The sequence below is a fragment of the Pseudophryne corroboree genome, chromosome 10 (assembly GCF_028390025.1).
Source record: "Pseudophryne corroboree isolate aPseCor3 chromosome 10, aPseCor3.hap2, whole genome shotgun sequence".
NCBI classification, from domain to species: Eukaryota; Metazoa; Chordata; class Amphibia; order Anura; family Myobatrachidae; genus Pseudophryne; species Pseudophryne corroboree.
In genome coordinates this window covers 145,932,715-145,955,420 of record NC_086453.1, presented here as the reverse complement: position 1 = coordinate 145,955,420, position 22,706 = coordinate 145,932,715, and the positions used below count along the sequence as shown (strand labels likewise).

At 47.9% G+C, this 22,706-nt stretch overlaps 1 protein-coding gene across 3 annotated transcripts in view; it reads left to right on the top strand.

Annotated features, from left to right (window-relative positions):
* The window catches only part of TMC4 (transmembrane channel like 4), a 194,820-nt gene that overhangs the window by 55,840 nt on the left and 116,274 nt on the right, over positions 1 to 22,706 (top strand). For all 3 annotated transcript variants that reach the window (XM_063942866.1, XM_063942865.1, XM_063942864.1), the window contains 2 exons: positions 19,033 to 19,194; positions 20,363 to 20,445. In XM_063942866.1, the coding sequence (XP_063798936.1) occupies positions 19,033 to 19,194; positions 20,363 to 20,445 (245 nt within the window). The remainder of the gene's footprint in view (positions 1 to 19,032; positions 19,195 to 20,362; positions 20,446 to 22,706) is intronic.

Genomic DNA, 22,706 nt, shown 5'->3' with positions numbered 1-22,706 from the left:
AGATACATGCCCCACAGTGCCAGATACATGCCCCACAGTGCCAGATCTCCACTTCAGGTGTCCAGCGGCGGCTATGTGGCACCGGTTCGCTAGCCAGTCAGAGCTCGCGGACCGGCAGCCAATCAGGAGCCGGTCCGCAAGCTCTGATTGGCTAACGCCGCTGGAGACCGGACACATGCAGCGCTGCTGGCAGCGCTGCTGGTGCTGGCAGCAGCGGTGAGGGGAGGGAGAGACGCTGCGCTCTCCTCCCCTCACATTGCGGCGTGACGGGGGCAAGTGGGGCATGATGCCCTGGCCGTCGGCGGCGCCCCCCCTCTGCTGGGCCTGCCAAGGCGCCCAGGGCACGTGCCCCACTCACCCTACCCTAGTTACGCCTCTTCTGGGTACAGGGGCATCTAGCTAGGCACAGGGCACCTGGGCATAGGATGGCTTTCTGCACATGGTATCACATCTTGCTGGCCAGAGAATCAGAAATCTTGCCTTCTGCTGAGCTTATTTGCTTACTTAATTTACAGAGTCATATTACCTTGTGTGCAATACCTGACATATAAAAACTTGTCAGGCTTACAACATGGCATATTACATCCTGTTATGGGTATCACGTGGCATAGTACACATTGCTGTACAAATTGCATATTTGCTGTGTATACTATAAGTTGGCATGAAGTGGAGTATCATGGACACTGTGGAATATACAGGGCCATTGAGAGCCACATCGGGCCCCAGTAAAGGCCTAGGGGCGTGGCTTATTAAGTGGGCATGACTATGCCCTTTAGTATAAAAATAACTGAATAATAAAATAATTGTGGGGCCGCCAAGCGTGCTCCACAAGGGGGGATGCCATTTTAACATAGGGGGGCGCCTTTTTAACATAGGGGTGCAGGGGGGAGGGAACCGGCTGGGTTCCTGTCTATAGACAGATAGTTAAAAGATAGACAGTCATTAGTTAGACACTATATGGTCGACAGTCAAAAGTCAGACAGGGTCAAAAGTCAGACAAGGTCAAAAGTCAGACAGTCAAAAGTCAGACAGGGTCAAAAGTCAGACAGGGTCAAAAGTCAGACAGTCAAAAGTCAGACAGGGTCAAAAGTCAGACAGTCAAAAGTAAGACAGTCAAAAGTCAGACAGGATCAAAAGTCAGACAGTCAAAAGTCAGACAGGATCAAAAGTCAGACAGTCAAAAATCAGACACACAAAAAATGTTTGATTTTTCTGTTTTTTACAACTTTTGCCTCATTTACTATCCATGTCACACAAACTATTACCTTTTAGTAAAGTTGTGGTGAGCGAAGCGGAGCGGAATGAGACACCGAGCCCGAAGCGTGGCGAGCGGACAAATTTCACCAATTTTGGGTTAAAAATGTTTAAAAACACAAAAAAAATAATTTTTTGTGTGTCTGACTTATGACCCTGTCTGACTTTTGACTGTCTGACTTTTGACCCTGTCTGACTTTTGACCCTGTCTGACTTTTGACCCTGTCTGACTTTTGACTGTCTGACATTTGACCCTGTCTGACTTTTGACCCTGTCTGACTTTTGACTGTCTGACATTTGACTGTCTGACATTTGACCCTGTCTGACTTTTGACCCTGTCTGACTTTTGACTGTCGACCATATAGTGTCTAACTAATGACTGTCTATCTTTTAACTGTCTATGAGCTATACCACACCCGAACCGGCTTCCTACCTTACTTGATCTGGAAGCGGGTCTCTCCTCACCAACCAGCTCTATCTTCCCAGTGATATTAGAGAAGATGACGATGGCCAGTAGAGAGCAAAGACTTTCTGTGATTTCTATGTGCGGCGACATCTTCCCAAAGATATCACCGGGTGGATGGCACCGTCACTTGCCAGTCAGAGTACTTATGTCCTTGGGGGGGGGGTCAGTGGACCCCGGCCCCTCCAGCAGCCTGGGCCCGGGTAATTTGTACCTGCTCCCCCTGCCTCTCGACACCACTGGGAATATAGTAGCACTATATAAATAAATGTTAATAATACAGCAGTATTTTTAGTATAAGCTAGGCATTGAGATTGTATGCACTGTATTTACTTTTTTGTCTAATGATGGGTGCAAACGATTTACTTTTTCCTCATACTCTGCACCATGCTATGCGCAGAAAGCTGAGAGGCTGGTGCAGAGTTGTCAGTATGACTGTAAATTAACTATACCAGGTGCTAAAGACAGGACTCCTTAAAGGTGTATATACATTTCTGCAGCAGGTTACATTGGTTTCCACAGGGAAACATTGGGGTGTAGAGTGGATCTTGATCCAGAGGCACCAACAGGCTAAAGCTTTAGGTTGTCCCAGGATGCATTGGGGCCTCCTCTATAACCCCGCCTCCAAGCACTGTGAGTTCAATTTCAGGTGGGCAGCACTGGGCAGTCCTGAAAAAGGTTTTTCTGACAGAAAATTTCTTCAAAACTGTGCTGTTAGCACTGTATGTCATGATGACACTACAGCGCTGCAGCTCCATCACCTCCCAAGCGGCATCGCATACTCCCACGGCCTATTCCCGGGTACCTGCGGCAGAGACGCTCTGTCTTTAGGCACACAGTCGCAGTTGCTCTCCTGGTTCGCGTGGCTGCTATGGGGAGGAGGTAAGCATTAAATCGCATTCCGTCCGCGACCTAGAGATACCGGTCGCAGTGCTGGCGTGGACACTGTCACCGAGCAGGGACCCCACTAGACCACCAGGGCAATAGAGCACAGGTCGGGTGTACTAACGCCCCATTTAATAAGGCTTACAAGTACCTGGGGTGGAAGTCCAGCATAGGGGAGCTGGCACTTGACCTATAGCCTATCCCTGGCCCAGAGCGACATCTACTGCAGATTTTCCCGCCCTGGAGCTGCCTCACATTCTCCCTCACTCCCTGACTGAGACGCTGGGTGCCATCTTACCAGCATAGTTGCAGCTAGTCTCTGGAACTGCAGGGCAAGGTCTCCCTTGTAAAGCCGCCTGTATACAGCGCTGTGACTTTACAAACACTTGAGTATTCTACATGTCTTTATACAGACAGCGTTAGTTAAGAAAAAGTATACCTATTACAGGATATATTGTACGAGTATTCTTCTATATACCTCCGGTCTAGGACCGTGCTGTGTTATATATATATCTGTACATATGCTAGTCCAGTGCAGTTTTATTGTCATAATAATTATCTGCATTGCCTGTGACTGTGTGTGCCTGTATCTGCTGTGTGGATTCACTTTCAGTGTTTCCCAGATATATCTATCACTATATTCTGTACCCTTAGGGACTAGGGGGGTAATTCTGAGTTGATCGCAGCAGAAACTTTGTTAGCAGTTGGGCAAAACCATGTGCACTGCAGGGGAGGCAGATATAACATGTGCAGAGAGAGTTAGATTTGGGTGTGGTGTGTTCAATCTGCAATCTAAATTGCAGTGTAAAAATAAAGCAACCAGTATTTACCCTGCACAGAAACAAAATAACCCACCCAAATCTAACTCTCTCTGCACATGTTATATCTGCCTCCCCTGCAGTGCACATGGTTTTGCCCAACTGCTAACAAAGTTCCTGCTGCGATCAACTCAGAATTACCCTCTGGGTGCGTCAGGGTCATATATATACTGTGCGTCACAGTATTTACCTATTACGTGTATTCTTCTGTGTACTCAGTCACATAATACTGGATTTCTGCAGTGGGGTACACTGGTATGCCACAGGGAATAACATCTGGGTGTAGAGTAGGATCTTGATCTGAGGCACCAACAGGCTAAAAGCTTTGACTGTTCCCAGGATGCATAGCGCCGCCTCCTCTATATCCCCACCTCCAGGCACTGGAGCTCAGTTTGTAAGTTGATGCCCTGCAGGCAGGATCACTAACAGGTGGGCTGCTCCAAGCAGCCCTGAAAAGAGCGTTTTTTTCTGAAGATTGAAGACTTCAAGGGCCGCAGCATAGCACTGACAAGTGCTGGATGTCAGTCTTCATCACCTCCCCTGGTGGCGCTGTATATTCCCGTGTTCCTGGTTGCCGAGTACTTACAGCGGGCTCTGGTTCCCGGCGCATAGCACACACATCCACCGCTGCTCTCCAGGATCGCGTGGCCGCATCAGGGAGGAGGTAAGAGGGTCCCCCAGGCGGGACCTACCGCAAACCGCGATCCAGCGTGGCCTGTGGGAGGTGGGCCGTGCGCGCTGGCATGGACACTGTGTTGGTACAGGGACCCCACTAGACCACCAGGGCAAGGGCACAGGTCGGGTTTAAACCCATTTTACAAAGGCCCACAGTACCCGGTGAGGAAGTCCAGTTACAGCAATTCCATCAGACAATGGTTAAACAGATACGTGGCCCTCGCCCGCCTAAGACGGAGGGGCCATCTAAGCGGGCCCTTACTTCCTCCCAATCCTCTCATGTTCCGGATACCTCTTCTAATAAAGAGGGTGTGTATATTGACCCCTCAGACACTGATGCAGATGCTTCTGATGGGGAATCTGTTTCACAGGTAGATGTTCCTGATCTCTTGGAGGCTATCAGGCTGATTCTCCAAATCGATGATGACACAGAACATCAAGAGGCCTCTAAGAAACCTGATAGGTTCAAACGTCAGAAGGTCGCTAAACTTGTTTTACCTATTCTGACCATTTGGTTGACATACGTCAAGAATCCTTGGGAGTGTCCTGGGAAAAAGCTTACACCTCATAGGAAGATGCTAGCTTGCTATCCTCTTGCCGCAGAGCTAAGTTAAAATTGGGAAATACCGCCTCCAGTGGACTCACAAGTCGCATGGCTGGTGGTTTCTTCTGCTCTGCCTGTCACTACCGTTACTTCTCTGAAAGAACCGACGGATAAGCGTGTGGAGGGTTGCTTGAAGTCTATTTATACTCTCGCTGGAGCTGTGCATAGACCTACTATTGCGGCCTCTTGGGCTGCTGAAGCCATCACGGCTAGGGTTCAGGAGGTGGAAGCGGAACTGGTGTCTAACTTTCCTGAAAATGCTAAACAATGTGTCTCGTATATTGGGGGTAATTCCAAGTTGATCGCAGCAGGATATTTTTTAGCAGTTGGGCAAAACCATGTGCACTGTAGGGAGGGGGGGGGGCAGATATAACATTTGCAGAGAGAGTTAGATTTGGGTGGGTTATTTTGTTTCTGTGCAGGGTAAATACTGGCTGCTTTATTTTTACACTGCAATTTAGATTGCAGATTGAACTCACCACACCCAAATCTATCTCTCCCTGCACATGTTATATCTGCCCCCCTGCAGTGCACATGGTTTTGCCCAACTGCTAAAAATGTTCCTGCTGCGATCAACTTGGAATTACCCCCATTGTTACAGCTTTTCAATACATTCAGGAGGCGGCTTCTGATGCTGGTGTTCTGGCGGTCAAAGCGGCTACTACGTCCATTCTGGCTCACTGGATCCTGTGGTTACGGTCCTGGTCTGTGGATCTGGACTCTAAGAAAACTTTGGGGGTTCTCCCTTTTAAGGAAATATTCTTTTTGGGGAAGACCACAACAAAATTGTTGCTGATCTTGCCTCTGCTAAGACTGCATGTCTGCCTAGTACTGCTCCTTCAGCTTCGAAGGCTAAGAGTACTTCCTTTCGTTCCTTTTGACCTCCAGGTAAAGCAAACGGTCAGGAGCACCTGAAACAGTCATGCACTTCCAAGTCCAGTAAACCCAAGCCTAAAAGAGCCTGGATCGCCCGTCAGCCTGCTTCCAAATCTGACAAGCCTGCTGCATGATGGGGCGGGCCTCCCTCTGGGGGATCCCAGGGTGGGAGGCCGACTTCTAGGGTTTGCTCAGGCATGGTTACAGACCACTTTGGATTCCTGGGTACGGGAAGTCGTCGCTCACGGATACGCCATCTCATTCCAGAAGCGTCCCCCTCATCAGTTTTGCTCGACAAACATCCCTTCGGAACTGGTGAAAGCAAATGCTCTACAGGTGGTGGGGTGGTACGATCCCTCCTGGACACAGGAGTGGTAGTGCCTCTGACTCAGAGAGGCAGGGGGTACTATTCAACGCTGTTCCTAATCCTGAAACCAAATGGGTCCTCACGGCCCATTCTCAACCTCAAGTCTTTGAACAAATTTGTGTGAGTATCAAAGTTCTGTATGGAGATTCTTCACTCTATTGTTCTGGCTTTGGTGTCTGGGGACTATATGGTATCCCTGGACATACAGGATGCTTACCTACATATTCCTATTGCCATGTCACACCAGCAGTACCTGTGGTTTGCTATTGGCAACCTACATTATCAATTCCGAGCCTTGCCTTTTGGACTGACAACAGCTCCGCAAATCTTCACCAAAGTCATGGTGGTGATGATGGCTTTACTCCGCCATTGGGGTATCAGGATCCTGCCGTACCTGGACGACTTGCTGATCCTGGCCAATTCACCAAAAGTTCTCCTCCGTCATCTGGATCTGACGGTCCAGTTTCTGCAAGCCCATGGGTGGCTCATCAACTGGAAGAAATCATCCCTGGTCCCTGCTCAGAGCATGGGGCACTGTTGGACACTCACAACCAGCGGTTGTTCTTGTCCCAGGAGAAGGTCCTGTACCTTCAGGACAGAATAAGATGCTTCCTGTCTCGCCCGCGTGTGTCGATACACTCGGCGATGCAAGTACTAGGCCTCATGGTGTCGGCTTTCGACATGGTAGAGTACGCTCAATTTCATTCCCGCCCTCTCCAGAAACTGATTCTGGGCAAGTGGGATGGCCTGCCTCACCGGATCGGGTCTCACATGATCTCCTTGTCTCTGGAGGTCCGTCTGTCGCTAACGTGGTGGCTACAGGACCAGCAGTTGAGCAGGGGTCGTCCCTTCTTGATTCCCAACTGGGTCCTTCTGACGACAGATGCCAGTCTGAGGGGTTGGGGAGCGGTGTTGAAGCAACACTCTCTTCAGGGTCAGTGGACCTGGGAGGAGTCTTGCCTCCCGATAAATGTTCTGGAATTACGGGCAGTGTTCAATGCGCTGACACTAGCCCTGCCTCTGGTATGGAACAGGCCTATTCAAATACGGTCAGACAACGCTACCATGGTGGCATACATAAATCATCAAGGCGGCACTCGAAGCCGCATGGCAATGTTGGAAGTGTCAAAGATTCTTCGCTGGGCGGAACGCCATTTACCAGCCATATCGGCAGTGTTCATTCCGGGAGTCCTCAACTGGGAAGCGGACTTCCTCAGTCCTCAGGACGTACACACCGGAGAGTGGAGCCTTCATCTGGAAGTATTTCAACTCCTAGTGAACAAGTGGGGCCCACCAGATGTAGACCTGATGGTGTCTTGACACAATCACAAGGTTCCAGTCTTCGGAGCAAGGACAAGGGATCCTCAAGCAGCGTTCGTGGACGCACTGGCAATTCCATGGAACTTTCGGCTGCCGTACGTCTTCCCCCTCCGGTGTCACTCCTGCCCAGAGTAAAAAGGAAGTTCAAGCAAGAAGGAGGAATCCCACTTCTGATTGCTTCAGCGTGGCCCAGACGGCATTGGTTCTCAAACCTACAGGGTCTCTCGTTAGAGCGTCCTCTTCTGCTTCTGCAATGACCAGACCTCCTTGTTCAGGGACCCTGTGTCTACTAGGATTTGGCCCGGCTGGCTTTGACGGCGTGGCTCTTCAAGCTTTAGTCCTGAGAGCCAAAGGTTTTTCTGAGGTGGTCATTCAAACTATGTTGAAGGCTCGTAAGCCAGCTTCTGCCCGGATTTATCATAGGGACTGGAATTTTTACTTCGCCTGGTGTGACGCAGAAAGAAATGTGATGCTTTCAAGTTCAGTATTGCCAATCTTTTGGCTTTTCTGCAACAAGGCCTGGACTTAGGCCTTCGTCTGGCCTCCCTCAAGGTTCACATTTCTGCCTTTTCGGTTTGGTTTCAGAGAAAGCTTGCGACTCTTCCTGATGTTCACTCATTCACTCAGGGTGTTCTTTGGATTCAACCTTCCTATGTTCCTCCTGTGGCTCCTTGGGATTTGTTGGTTGTTCTGAATGCCCTACAAGAGTCTACGTTTGAACCTCTTGACTCTGTGGACCTCAAATGGCTTACGCTTAAGGTCTTGTTTTTACTGGCTATTGCCTCTGCTAGATGGGTTTCAGACTTGGGTGCCTTATCCTGAAGGTCTCCCTTTCTAATTTTTCACCGTGACCGGGCAGTTCTTAGAATGCGCCCTGGTTATCTACCTAAGGTGGGGTCTTCTTTCCACCTTAACCAAAAAATTGTGGTTCCGGCCCTTATCTCTCCTGATTTGTCCTCCGAAGAGCGGTCTTTGGATGTGGTACGGGCTCTCTATATCTATGTGAAGAGGACAGCCTCCATTAGGAAGTCTGATTCTCTCTTTGTAGTTTTTCGTTTTCACAAAGATGGATTAGAATGGTGATTGCACAAGCTTATGTACAGGCTGGTCTTCCAGCTCCTGCTACCATCAAAGCCCATTCCACTCGGTCTGTTAGACCTTCTTGGGCAGCCCGCCGTGGTGCGACCCTTGAAGCAATTGTGCAAGGTGGCTACGTGGTTCTCAGGGAACACGTTCATAAGGTTCTATGCCTTCAATACTTCAGCCTCCCAGGATGCTTCCTTTGGACGTCGAGTTCTTGTGCCCGCTATAGTGCGTCCCCTCCCATGAAGAACTGCTTTAGGACATCCCCAATGTTATTCCCTGTGGAATACCAGTGTACCCCGCTGCAGAAAAGGAGATTTATGGTAAGAACATACCCTTGTTAAATCTCTTTCTGCGAGGTACACTGGATTCCACAGGGCGCCCGCCCTAACGCACTTAGCTTCTTTGTGTTTATATGGCATTAGCCTCTGATACCTTCTCGTGTTGTGAGAATGTGATGTCTGTGGCTACTAACTGCTGTCGTCTCTTTTACCTGCTACTGCATTGGACTGGTTAACAAAACTGAGCTCCAGTGCCTGGAGGCGGGGATATAGAGGAGGCGGCACTATGCATCGTGGGAACAGTCAAAGCTTTTAGCCTGTTGGTGCCTTGGGTCAAGATCCTACTCTACACCCCGATGTTATTCCCTGTGGAATCAAGTGTACTTCGCAGAAAGAGATTTAACAAGCTCTTACCATAAAACTCCTTTTATTCGTCCTCTATGGGACCAAGTGTGCCATTATAGCCACAAATTGTCCCTATGGTTAATCCGCCTTTGGCGGAAAATTTGTCTAACCAGTTGCAGCAATTAAATCATTCCTTGGTCAGACAAAAATCTTCTCCAGGTCACTCTAGTGTCTCTGGGTCATCTAAGCGGGCTGCTTCCTCCTCACAATCCACGAATCTCTCAGATGTTTCATCTGAAGAGGAAGGGGAGCATACTGTCAGACACTGAATCAGGTGTTTCTGACGAGGATTCTTCATTGCAAATTGATGTCCCTGCTCTTGTGGTTGCTATTAAGCAAATCCTAGAAATCACTGATGATGAGGATTCCACTACTGTGGTTAAGAAAACTAATATGTTTAAACGGCAGAAGGTGATTAAAAATCTATTACCCGATTCTGACCATTTGGTGGACATCAGGCAGGAGCAGTGGTGTCACAAGGTGGGTGCGGGGGGTGCGGGCTGCACCCGGGTGTGAAGCCTGAAAGGGGTGACACCAATCTGTAGGCTCCACCGCAGTGACAGGTGCCAGGTGCTGCAGTGTGAAGGTCTGCTACAGCATCCAGCCCCTGTCATAGAAGAGGAGCCGACAGCACTGCAGACAGTCTGCGGAGGCAGCCTAGTACAGCCCAGCATCTCCGGAGATGCTGGGCACGTCCCCGGAGTGATGATCCTGTGAGGCCACGCCCCTTATTTGCAGCCACTCCCATTTTGCTGCGAGCACGCCTCCGGCGCGCTGGCATATCAAGGGTGCGCACAGTGTGTCACCACATCCGGTGATGCCTCTGGGCAGGAGCCCTGGTCTAATCCAGGGATGAAATTTCCTCTGTCTATACAGGCTTTGGCTCGCTATCCTCTCCTTGCAGAGTTATGTAACCAGTGGGAAAATTCACCATCGGTGGATTCTCATGTCACCCGCCTAGTGGTGTCGTCCACTCTGCCTTTCACCACTGTCACTACACAGAAGGAACCGACAGATAAGCATGTGGAGGGATGCCTGAAATCTATTTACTCCCTAACAGGTGCTGTACATAGATCCACTATTGAGGCCTCTTCGGCTGCAAATGGAATGAAGCATGGGTTCTGGCATTAAAGGAAGAGCTGCCCGAGGATATATATGACAATGCCAGACAATACCTGTCTCACATTACCACCACCACCTATTATATTCAGGAGGCGTCCTCTGAGGCAGGTGTGTTGGCAGCCAAGGCGTCGACTACGTCTGTCCTGGGTCGCCGTATTCTGTGGTTGAGGTCATGGAAGGTGGACCTAGACTCCAAAAAGTCATTGGAGGTACTCCCCTTTAAGGGGGACATTTTGTTTGGGGAAGATCTAAATAAAATTGTGTCTGAATTGGCAGCTGCTAAGACTGCCTTTCACCAAATACTATTCCTTCTGCACAGAAGGCCGCCTACCTCATCGGATCATATCTCAAATGATCACTTTGACTTTGGAGGTTCGTCTGTCGCTGATCTGGTGGCTACAGGGCCAGCAATTGAGCAGGGGCCGTCCCTTCTGGATCCCTGACTGGGTCCTGCTGAAATGGACGCCAGTCTGAGGGGATGGGATGGGGTGCAGTGTTGGTCGCTGGACCAAGTAGGAGTCACTCCTCCCAATAAACAGTCTGTAGTTGTGGGCAGCGTTCAGTGCATTGACTCTCGTCCTGCCTCTGGTACAGAACAGGACGGTTTAAGTACTACAGTGGCATACATAAACCATCAAGGTGGCACTTGAAGCCACATGGCTATGATGGAAGTGTCAAAAATCCTTCATTGGGCGGAACGCCATCTGCCAGCAATATCGTCAGTGTTCATTCTGGGCGTCCTAAACTGGGAAGCGGACTTCCTCAGTCGCCAGAACGTGCACGCTGGCAGGTCCGTCTTAACAGCAGTGTGGGCCCCTGGGCACAGCAATGCACCGGGGCCCCTACCCATCCTCCAGCGGTAGGGGGGGGGTGAAATCAGCTTTAATGTCCCACGGGCGGTGTTCTATCTTCCACTCAGCATGTAGGACCTGGAGCAGTAATTTTTGCTAATTACTCCTTCACTGCATAAATGGGGCGAGAGGGAGAACACTAAACTGTAGAAGGGGGCATTGGGGTGAATGAAGGGGCCCCGGTACATGACTTCCAGGGTGGTATGGGGTGTGTAATACGTAGGGGAGGGGTCAATAGTGGAGCAGGCTTAATATTCATCATTTTCTGATGAGAGGGCAGCTTGCTTGACTGTAGATATATCAAGTTCCTGGGGAAAAAAATTCTTAGCTTTGAATGGCATAAAAATTAGAGAGTCTTACCCTTCAGGAAGGACTTGGGGATCAGAGTTCAGGAGCCAGAGCAATCCACCAACAAATATATAAAACTGCATATTAGGCATGTGGAGCTGGAGTAGGCACCAACTGCTTGAAGGCTGATATCTCTGGTTTTGGGCATAGTAGAGACAAGATGCCAGTGTCCACCAAAAGGGGAGAGTCCCAGCTTTTGGAGTATACCCTCAGAAAAACTCTAAGTCAGACAGAGCCCGAGAGATCTGGCTGGGAAGAGCAATTAACAGGCTCAGATAGGGACCACTGCTTTGAAGTCGGATATCTCCGGTTCCCTAGGGCCGATTCTCAAAAATCTGGTACCCCTGGTAAGAGGGGACCCTCAGCTATCAGCTTAGGGCCCTTATACTCCTGGGGCCATTGAGAAAGTGCCCATTGAGCCCATACGAAAAGATGGCCCTGCACGCTGGAGAGTGGAGTCTTCATCCAGAAGTCTTTCAACTCCTAGTGGACAAGTGGGGCCTACCAGACATAGACCTGATGGCGTCTCGACACAATCTCAAAGTTCCGGTCTTCAAATCAAGGACCAGGGATCTTCAAGCAGCGTTCGTGGACGCACTGGCAATTCCATGGAACTTTCAGCTGCCCTACGTGTTTCCTCCAGTGTCACTACTGCCCAGGGTCCTGTGGAAGTTCAAACAAGAAGGAGGATTTCTACTTCTAGTCACTCCAGCGTGGCCCAGACGATATTGGTTCTCAGAACTGCAGGGTCTATCGACAGAGAGTCCTCTTCTACTTCCTCAGCACGCAGACCTCCTCGTACAGGACCCTTCTCTTTATCCAGAGCTGGCCAGGCTGGCTTTGATGGCATGGCTCTTGAGGTATCACTCCTGAGAGCCAAAGGATTCTCTGAGGCAGTCATCCAAACTATGTTAATAGCCCGCAAACCGGCATCTGCTCGAATTTATTACAGGGTCTGGAATTCTTACTTCACTTGGTGTGCTATTAAGAATTATGATGCATACAGATTCAGAACTTTCAGAATTCTGTCTTTTCTGCAAAAAGGCCTGGACTTATGCTTTCATCTGGCCTCCCTCAAGGTTCACATAACTGCCTTGTCGGTATGGTTTCAGAGAAAAATTGTGTCTATACCCGAAGTTCATACATTCACTCAGGGTGTCTTACGGATCAGCCTCCCTATGTCCCTCCTGTGGCTCCATGCGATCTGTCTCTTGTCCTGAATGCCCTGCAAAAGTCTCCATTTAAACCTCTTGAGACAGTGGACCTTAAATGGCTCACGGCCAATGTCTTATTTTTACTGGCTATTGCCTCTGCAAGTAGGGTGTCGGACTTAGGCGCATTGTCCTGTCGTCCACCCTTTCTAATATTTCATTGTGACCGGGCAGTTCTTAGAAATCGCCCAGGGTATATACCTAAGGTGGCGTCATCTTTTCACCTTAACCAAGAGATTGTTGTTCCGGCCTTTATCTCTTTTGATTTGTCCTCCAAAGAGTGGTATTTGGATGTGGTACGGGCTCTCCATATATATGTGGAGAGGACTGCCTCTATCAGGAGGTCAGATTCCCTTTTTGTTTTGTTTAGTTTTCAGAAATGTGACTGGCCTGCAAATAAACAAACCTTGGCCAGATGGATTACAGTGGTGATTGCACAAGCTTATGCCCAGACTGGTCTCCCAGCTCCTGCTGCTATTAATGCCCATTCTACTCGGTCTGTTGGACCTTCTTGGGCGACCCGCCGTGGCGCGTCCGCAGAACAATTGTGCAAGGCGGCTACATGGTTCTCTGTGAACACGTTTATTAGGTTCTATGTCTTTGATACTTCCGCCTCCCAGGATGCTTCCTTTGGACGCCAGGTTCTCATGCCCGCTAAGGTTTGTCCCCTCCCTTGAGGAACTGCTTTAGGATATCCCCGATGTTTCCCTGTGGAAACCAATGTAACCTGCTGCAGAAAATGAGAGTTATGGTAGACTTACCATTGTTAACTCTCTCTTTCATTTGCTTAACACTGATCTTTCACTCCTATCCTTTTTCTGTGTGATGCCCTGGGGTGGTTTGGCTGGGGTGGTCTGGGGGTGCTCTGCGTCCCGGAGGTGAACCCTTATAGTGTTAGGGACCTGTCCGATGAGGTCACCGTGAAGCAGGTGGGCAGGCTCATATACTGGCCAATATATGCCAAGAACCTCAAATATTATATTATGGTTATAATAATTTTAATGGTGTATGGTGCACCTGCACCCTTTTTCCTATGTTGTAGTATTACAGTACTTAGTCCCAGCAAGGTAGCACATCCCATTATAATAAGCTAGGGTGTGCAGTCCCCCCGTTTCCATATATTCTATATTATGTGTGTGTATACACACCTGAGGGATTGGGACAGCCCTCATCTCTGGATTAGCACCCCACCCACTGCCTCTCAGGCTTTTAAACAGGGAAACAGCACATTCTGACTGCACAAAAGTCATAGGTATGATCCTTTTAATTATATACAAAGTCAGTTTGGGGGTGAGCTTTTGGGGCGTGGAGCTCCCTATATTGCTCTGGCTGGGCCACCTTGGGGCATCACCACCTTACATTTACTTTTAACACTTATATCACATTGTGTTTGTTTTATATTTATGTAGCTTTTTTCACATATTTTTTACACTTATAACACTGCTCAGCTAAACTTCACATTCTAACACTCTGACACTTTACTGCTGTCCTCTTCTTTTCTTTCATATTCAGCAGCCTCTTTCATTTGCTTAACACTGATTTTTCACTCCTATCCTTTTTCTGTGTGATGCCCTGGGGTGGTTTGGCTGGGGTGGTCTGGGGGTGCTCTGCGTCCCGGAGGTGAACCCCTATAGTGTTAGGGACCTGTCCGATGAGGTCACCGTGAAGCAGGTGGGCAGGCTCATATACTGGCCAATATATGCCAAGAACCTCAAATATTATATTATGGTTATAATAATTTTAATGGTGTATGGTGCACCTGCACCCTTTTTCCTATGTTGTAGTATTACAGTACTTAGTCCCAGCAAGGTAGCACATCCCATTATAATAAGCTAGGGTGTGCAGTCCAGGCCCCGTTTCCATTAACTCTCTCTTTGCAAGGTACATTGGGTTCCATAGGGTGCCCACCCTTACACACCTAGCTTCTATAGGTTTGTATGCCATTAGCCGCTGGTCCATTCTCCTGTCGTGAGAATGTAGTTCTATGTGACTAACATCTACCTTCTCTCTTACCTGCTCCTGCATTGGACTGGTTAACGAAACTGAGCTCACAGTGCCTGGAGGCGGTGTTATAAAGGAGGCCCCAATGCATCCTGGGACAGCCTAAAGCTTTAGCCTGTTGGTGTCTCTGGATCAAGAATCCCTCTACACCACAATGTTTCCCTGTGGAACCCAATGTACCTCGCAGAAAGAGAGTTAACAATAGTAAGTCTACCATAACTCTCTTTTTGTGTGCCGCTCTGCATTGATCACCTTTGCTGAAATTTGCGTATTTGAAAACTCCCTGTCGCAGCCCCCTCTTCTGCTGTCTGGTAGTAAGTGATGCCATCAGAATGGATTTGATGCTGTAATCTCATATTTGGGTACACTTATTATGCTCACTGCGGAATCACGCAGAATACTCTGCGCAAACTGGTGTGCTGCACTATGCATCAGCCCCTAAATATCTAGTGTTGCCCTATTATGATGTTTAACATTACTGTCCACTGTGTTATTCATTTTCATTGTACCACACAAGAATCACCTTTATAATTACTATACGGGGTGATTCAGACGTGGACACAGCAGCGATGCAAAATTGTGCTAATGCTGCAGGAGCCATCCGAAGACAAAAGACACCTCCACCCAGCATTGCAGATCTGAGTTCTGTGTCAGAAGATGCAGCATCAGATCATTATCGTGACCTTGGGCTAAGCTTACTCAGAATGACCGCCGGAACTCCTCTGCCAGGGCCACAAAATCTGCATCAGAAGACACAAATTCTGGCCTCGGCACACCTACAGAACGGGGTGTGACACCCCCCCCCCCCACACATACACACACACACATTTTGTGGAACAGTCATCATTGCCACTACCCAAATGGCACTGCAAGTGGTATTGCAGGACCCGTTCTGCGATGTGCATTGCGCACCTGCCATTAGAGTTGTACGTAAACCTTGGGAATGGCATACAACCAATGCCGGCCCATTAGGAACACATGCTCCTTGCTGGCAGCTGTGCTCTTAACTCGAAGTAGTCGGGACAGAGGAGGAAGATTCCTGGGGGCCTGGAACTGTGAGTGAGATGTGGCTGTTTCCCCCCCTCCAAGACCAAGGTCCCTGTGCTGGAGCTGCACTTTCTCTGAAGACCAAACCACATTCTTGGAGCTTCTGAGCCGTGATTACCCCTGTTGTGGAGCTAGGCAGAGAAACTGAGCCCCTCACATCCAGAACATGGCCCCCAGCTGCTGAGACCCTACTACTGAGCCTGTGTAATCATGTAGTGCTGCCTCTACCTGGAAGATGAGGCAGAATGTGTGCAGCAGGGACTGCTATCTCACTGTCGCGCCTGCATCCCAGGTCATCACTATCTCCCTGTCACCCCAGCCTTCCCAGTTACCTACTATCTCTCTGTCACCACTGCCTCCCCAGTCACCTACTATCTCCCTGTCACCCACTATCTCACTGTCGCTCACTATGTCCCTGTCACCCACTATCTCCCTGTCACCCCTGCCAACACAGTCACCTCTGCCTCCCCAGTCACTCACTATCTCACTGTTACTCACTTTGTCCCTGTCACCCGCTATTTCCCTGTCACCCCTGCCTCCCCAGTCATCTACTATCTCCCTGTCACCCACTATCTCCATATCACCTACCTCCCCAGTAAACTAGTATCTCCCTGTCACCCCTGCCTCCCTAATCACCCACTATCTCACTGTCACTCAGTTTGTCTCTGTCACCCACTATTGCCCTGTCACCCCTATCTCCCTAGTCACCTACTATCTCCCTGTCACTCCTGTCTCCCCAGTCACCCACTATCTCACTGTCACTCACTATATTCCTGTCACCCCTGCCTCCCCAGTCACCTACTTTCTTCCTTTCACCCACTATTTACATGTCACTGCTGTCTCCCCAGTCACCTACTAACTCCCTGTCACCCCTGCCTCCCCAGTAACCTACTATTTACTTGTCACCCCTGCCTCCCCAGTCAACCACTATCTATCTGTCACCCACTATCTGTCACCCCTGCCTCCCCAGTCACCTACTATCTCCCTATCACTCACTATCTCCCTGTCACCCCTGCCTCCCCAGTCACCTACTATCTCCCTGTCACTCACTATATTCCTGTCATCCCTTCCTCCCTATTCACCTGCTATCTTCCTAACACCCCTGCCTCCCCAGTTGCCTACTTTCTCCCTGTCACCCCTCACCCACAATCACCCACTATCTCCCTGTCACCCACTATCTCCCTGTACCCTTTAAGGTACTATTGTGTGGTCATACCCCTTCCTTGTGAGTCCACACCCCTTTTTATGGCATGCACCACTGTCACTTTAAAAGTTTATCCCATCAGGGGGCGCTAAAATCTATATTCACTTAACAAAAAAATTAAGCTTGGGCTTGCCCTCCGTACAACTCTGAATCAGGCGCACTATACGCTGGTAAGTGCTATGTTAGTATGCAGTCAGAGCAGTGCATGTACAGTATGTATCCTCTGAAATGAATATTTGTGTTAGAAAGTAAAGATACAATCCTTGTAATCTAACTACACTTTTCCTTCCTGCAGCTATATTAACACATAATTTATAGTTATCTTTAATACATCTGTAAAATTGTGATGACGAAATTTTAAAACTGTATACATAAACTTTGTATATCTTTCATTGGTTACTTTTCAGTATATAATCGTCTTACCTACAAGTGGGTGGACCAAATTTATAGAAGAATGGTTTTATTTGTTAATGCTTTGAATACTTGCTGCTTCAATAAATGATGATACTTTTTGATAACTTTCGTGACCAAATTTAATGGTATTCTGATTGTCGCAAACTAACTATCTATGGAGGTCATTCCGAGTTGTTCGCTCGCAAGGCGATTTTAGCAGAGTTGCTCACGCTAAGCCGCCGCCTACTGGGAGTGAATCTTAGCATCTTAAAATTGCGAACGAAGTAATCGCAATATTGCGATTACACACCTCGTAGCAGTTTCTGAGTAGCTTCAGACTTACTCGGCATCTGCGATCAGTTCACTGCTTGTCGTTCCTGGTTTGACGTCACAAACACACCCAGCGTTCGCCCAGACACTCCTCCGTTTCTCCGGCCACTCCTGCGTTTTTTCCGGAAACGGTAGCGTTTTTTCCCACACGCCCATAAAACGGCCTGTTTCCGCCCAGTAACACCCATTTCCTGTCAATCACATTACGATCGCCAGAACGATGAAAAAGCCGTGAGTAAAATTACTAAGTGCATAGCAAATTTACTTGGCGCAGTCGCAGTGCGAACATTGCGCATGCGCATTAAGAGGAAAATCGCTGCGATGCGAAGATTTTTACCGAGCGAACAACTCGGAATGAGGGCCTATATCTGTCTGTGTGTGTGTGTGTGTGTGTGTGTGTGTGTGTATATATATATATATATATATATATATATATACACACATACATACATACATACATACACACACACACACACACACACACACACACACACACAATCCTTGCAGAACTGGACCAAGGTCCCAATCCAAATCACGGCACTCCAGGATTTGATAAACAGATTTTTATACATTTTCAAGAACTGCCACATTCCGGTGGTTAAAGCCTTACCACATTCCTTAATCTACGTGTCACGTTTTGGGCCTCGCAGGGTCCCGTCGTCAGGACATGAAGAATGGGGGTCATTCCGAGTTGATCGCTCGCTGACGGTTTTCGCAGCGCAGCGATCAGGTAAAAAAACGGCAAAACTGCGCATGCGTATGTACTGCAAAGCACAGGCGCGTTGTGTGGGTACAAAGAGGATCGGTGCTAGGCGATGGATTTAGCGAAGATTCCATTCGCACAGCTGAACGCAAGATGATTGACAGAAAGAGGGAGTTCATGGGAGTCAACTGACCGTTTTCTGGGAGTGTTTGGAAAAATGCAAGCGGGACGCGCAGGCCGACTCCAGAGAAGCGGTCTCCCATGATGTGGTATTCTGTATTTTTCTTTCTCTCTATTTTTTCACAGCTAAGCATGCCGGAGTGGGAGGCAGCATCTGGCATTGCTTAGCATCGGCAGCCGCACAGCGTGCACATCATGGGAGAGTGCTTCTCTGGAGTCGGCCCACGCGTCCCATTCTTCCGGCTTTGGCTCTACACTGACTTGGTGGGTACTTAAGGTAAGCTTTTACACTCTTCTCTTGTCTCTCCTATCTACCTCCACACATTCTTCAAGTCCTGACGACAGGACCCTGTGAGGCCCGAAACGTGACATGTAGATTAAGGAATGTGGTAAAGTCTTAACCATCAGAATGTGGTAATTCTTGAAATCTTATAAAAGTCTGTTTATCAAATTCTGGAGTGCCGTGTTTTTGATTGGGACCTTGGTCCAGTTCTGCAAGGATTGTGTTAAAAATACAGCACTGGCACACAGGTGGATGTGTATATTGGTCAGAGTGCCGGATTAAAGGATAAAACAGATATACATAAATAAAATGTTATATTCCTCTACAGGACATTATGGAACCGGAATCGAGTCGTACTTCACTTTCCTTAGGTTTTTGGTGATAATGAACTTCGGTACCTTCCTCTTAATTGGTGGATTCATTGTAATTCCCAACATTTTATTTGAAAAGTTAGAGTTTCAGCAAACCTTTCTAAGTACTAACTCAAATGGTGAGTATGTTAGGTTTCATAAAGGTTACAGAGGGATAAAGTATATTATTTTACTTATTCTTTCTTATTCTTTATTAAATCAGCTTAAAAGTTTAATTAGTTCTAAAAAAACAATAATATTTCTGTAATAAAATAGATTATTGAAGTAATATGCAGAAGCCGTAAAGTGCTGTAAATAAATATGAAATACAGTTTTGTTGTATTACACTAATTATTCCAGGCAGTAACCCCGCCAGGTGCAGATAGGCACTAATATAACCAACCTAGGGAAGATGTATAAAATCTTCTAAAGAGGACAGGTGGAGCCGTTGCCCATAGCAACCTCTCAGCTACCTGTACATGATATCATTTTATAGAATATATAATTGATAAATGAGCCAAAAGTTGATTCCTATGGGTAACTTCTCTATTTGTTCTGTTCAGACAGTTTAATACATTACGTGTGTTGTGGCACGCAGGGTTACTTGTTCTACAGTATGTTTTGAATTTGCCACAAAAATAACCCTGCAAAGAATTCTACAACACTACTATATTTGCAGATGAAACAGAGTTGTAATGGAGAATCTGCTTATAACTGAGAAATGTATTTATCTCTATTGGTTCTTATATGAAAATAGCAATTTTGATATTCATTGGTCTGTACGCACAATGCATGCTTGTGCCCTTTACAGAAGACTGTAAGGACTTGTGTAGTAAATGTTTTATTCAGTGTCTGATTTTACCCATGGGCTGCAGGGCTGCAGCCCCCCCCTCCCCCCCTCCCCCCCTCCCCCCCCCCAGTAAAATCCACCATCTGAGTGAGCCAGTTGCAGTCCATGACTTGCATTAGCTCCACTGTGGCTGGTAGAGACTTCCCACTGGAAGTGCTACCTGCCAGTCACCCACAGGACAGGCAGTAGGAGCTGTGATTAGCAGAGAGAGTGCTTCCTGTGGGAAGCCACTGCCTGCTTTTTGGGCAGCTCTACCCGGCTTCTATGGGCTGCAGCCAATCCAGTCCATACAAACCAGAGTTATGCACATACACAGTCCCCTCTGCCGGTTATGCACATGTGCTGGTCCATGGTCCTGCCAGATTCATTGCGCAGGTGCTAGGACCAGGCTAGAACATTCCAGTGAAATGAAACCTGAATCGCATATTTTGTCCATAATGAATATTATTTCTCTGTAGATACTATGTGTTATGAGTACAATCCAAATCCTCAGGGACTAGAAAGATATTACATCTTCATCATGAACATTCTTATGGGAACGGTGAGCAGATACGTAGATCTTAGTGATATATATAAGTGTGCTATTTACTTTATAATGTCTATACTCTATAACGTCTATACTACAGTGATTTCTGACCAGTAGGATGGAACTTGTGTGTCTGTTACCAGCAGTGATGGCTAAAAAACAAAATAATAATAATAATAATAATCCATCATCATCATCAGAATAAAAAAGCCATGAACGAAGTTGTACATCTGCAAGGGATTAGGGGGGTAATTCAGAGTTGATCGCAGCAGCAAATTTGTTAGCAGTTGGGCAAAACCATGGCCCTCATTCCGAGTTGATCGCTCGCAAGCTGCTTTTAGCAGCAGTGCAAACGCTAAGCCGCCGCCCTCTTGGAGTGTATCTTAGCTTAGCAGAAGTGCAAACGAAAGGATCGCACCGCTGCTACAAAAAAAGATTGTGCCGTTTCTGAGCAGCTCGAAACTTACTCCTAGCTAGCGATCACTTCAGACTGTTTAGTTCCTGTTTTGACGTCACAAACATGCCCTGCGTTCGGCCAGCCACTCCCCCGTTTCCCAAGCCACTCCTGCGTTTTTATCAGGCACGCCTGCGTTTTAACACACACTCCCCGAAAACGCTGAGTTGCCGTCCAGAAACACCCACTTCCTGTCAATCATACTACGAACACTCGAGCGACTGAAAAGCGTCGCTCGAGCTTGTGTAAAACTGCATAGTTTTGTGTGAAAGTACTTCGCGCGTGCGCGCTGCGTACCATACGCATGCGCAGAACAGCCGATTTTTAGCCTGATCGCTACGCTGCGAAAAACGGCAGCAAGCGATCAACTCGGAATGACCCCCCATGTGCACTGCAGGGGGGAGCAGATATAACATGCAGGGAGAGTTACATTTGGGTGCGGTGTGTTCAAACTGAAATCTAAACTGCAGTGTAAAAATAAAGCAGCCAGTATTTACCCTGCACAGAAACAATATAACCCACCCAAATCTAACTCTCTCTGCAAATGTTATATCTGCCAAACCTGCAGTGCACATGGGGGATCATTCAGACCTGGTCGCACGCTAGGTTTTTTCGCTGCGCTGCGATCAGGTCAGAACTGCGTATGCACCGCAATGTGCAGGTGCGTCATATGGCTACAAAGTGAATCGTTGCTGGGTGATGGGTTTTAAGAAGAATCCATTTGCACATCCAATCGCAAAGAGACTGACAGGAAGAGGGCGTTTGTGAGTGTCAACTGACCGTTTTCAGGGCGTTTGCTGGGCAGGTGTCTGATGTCAATTCCGGTCCTGAACAGACTGAAGTGATCGCAGCGGCTGAGTAAGTCCTGAGCTACTCAGAAACTGCACAAACTCTTTTTGTACCACTCGGCTGCACATGCGATCGCACACTTTCAAAGCTAAAATACACTCCCCTGTAGGTGGCGACTATCTGATCGCAGCGCTGCAAAAAATAGCTAGCAAGCGATCAGGTCTGAATGGCCCCCTCGGTTTTGCCCAACTGTTAACAAATTTGCTGCTACGATCAGGTATGAATTACTCCCTATGTGCCAATTATACTTGTTTGCAAATTTAAAATAGCAGCATGCACTGATAAGAATATCTGGCAGTGGCTGTCATGAAAAAAATCTATCATGTTAGGAATCATTGCTTTATAGTTACACTAGTACATTGTTTGTCGTCATCCCAAGAATCAGTGCGCCTTTCTCGGGATCTAAATTTGTATAAGTTTTAAACTAAATATTTCAATACAATTCAACATCCACCTCGCTACAAGCTTCTCCATGTTACACAACATTTTATTTCAGCTTTTCCAAAATATTTTTTTATTAAATCTCAATACAGTACAACAGGCCTGATTCATTCCTGATCGCTGCTGTGTGTTTTTGCAGAGCGGGAGATCAGGTCCTAATAACTGCGCATGCGTACGCACCGCAATGCGCACATGCGTCAGACAACAACAAAGTGCATCGCCGGTTTGCGTCAGGATGGTGCGAAAAATCCAATCGCACAGGCATTCGTAAGGTGATTGACAGGAGGAGGCCATTTGTGGGTGGTAACTTATTGGGAGTATCCGGAAAAACAAATGCGTGCCGAAGGGAGGGTGTCTGATGTCAGCTCCGGCCCCAATCAGCCTCTTCTCTTCGCACTGTAGGAGTAAATCCTGGGCTGTGCACAGACCGCGCACAGTGGATTTTTGCAGCTCAACGTACACATGGGATCGCACACTTGCACTGCGAATTTACTCTCACCCTGGAGGCGGTGGCCATCTGAACGCAGGACAG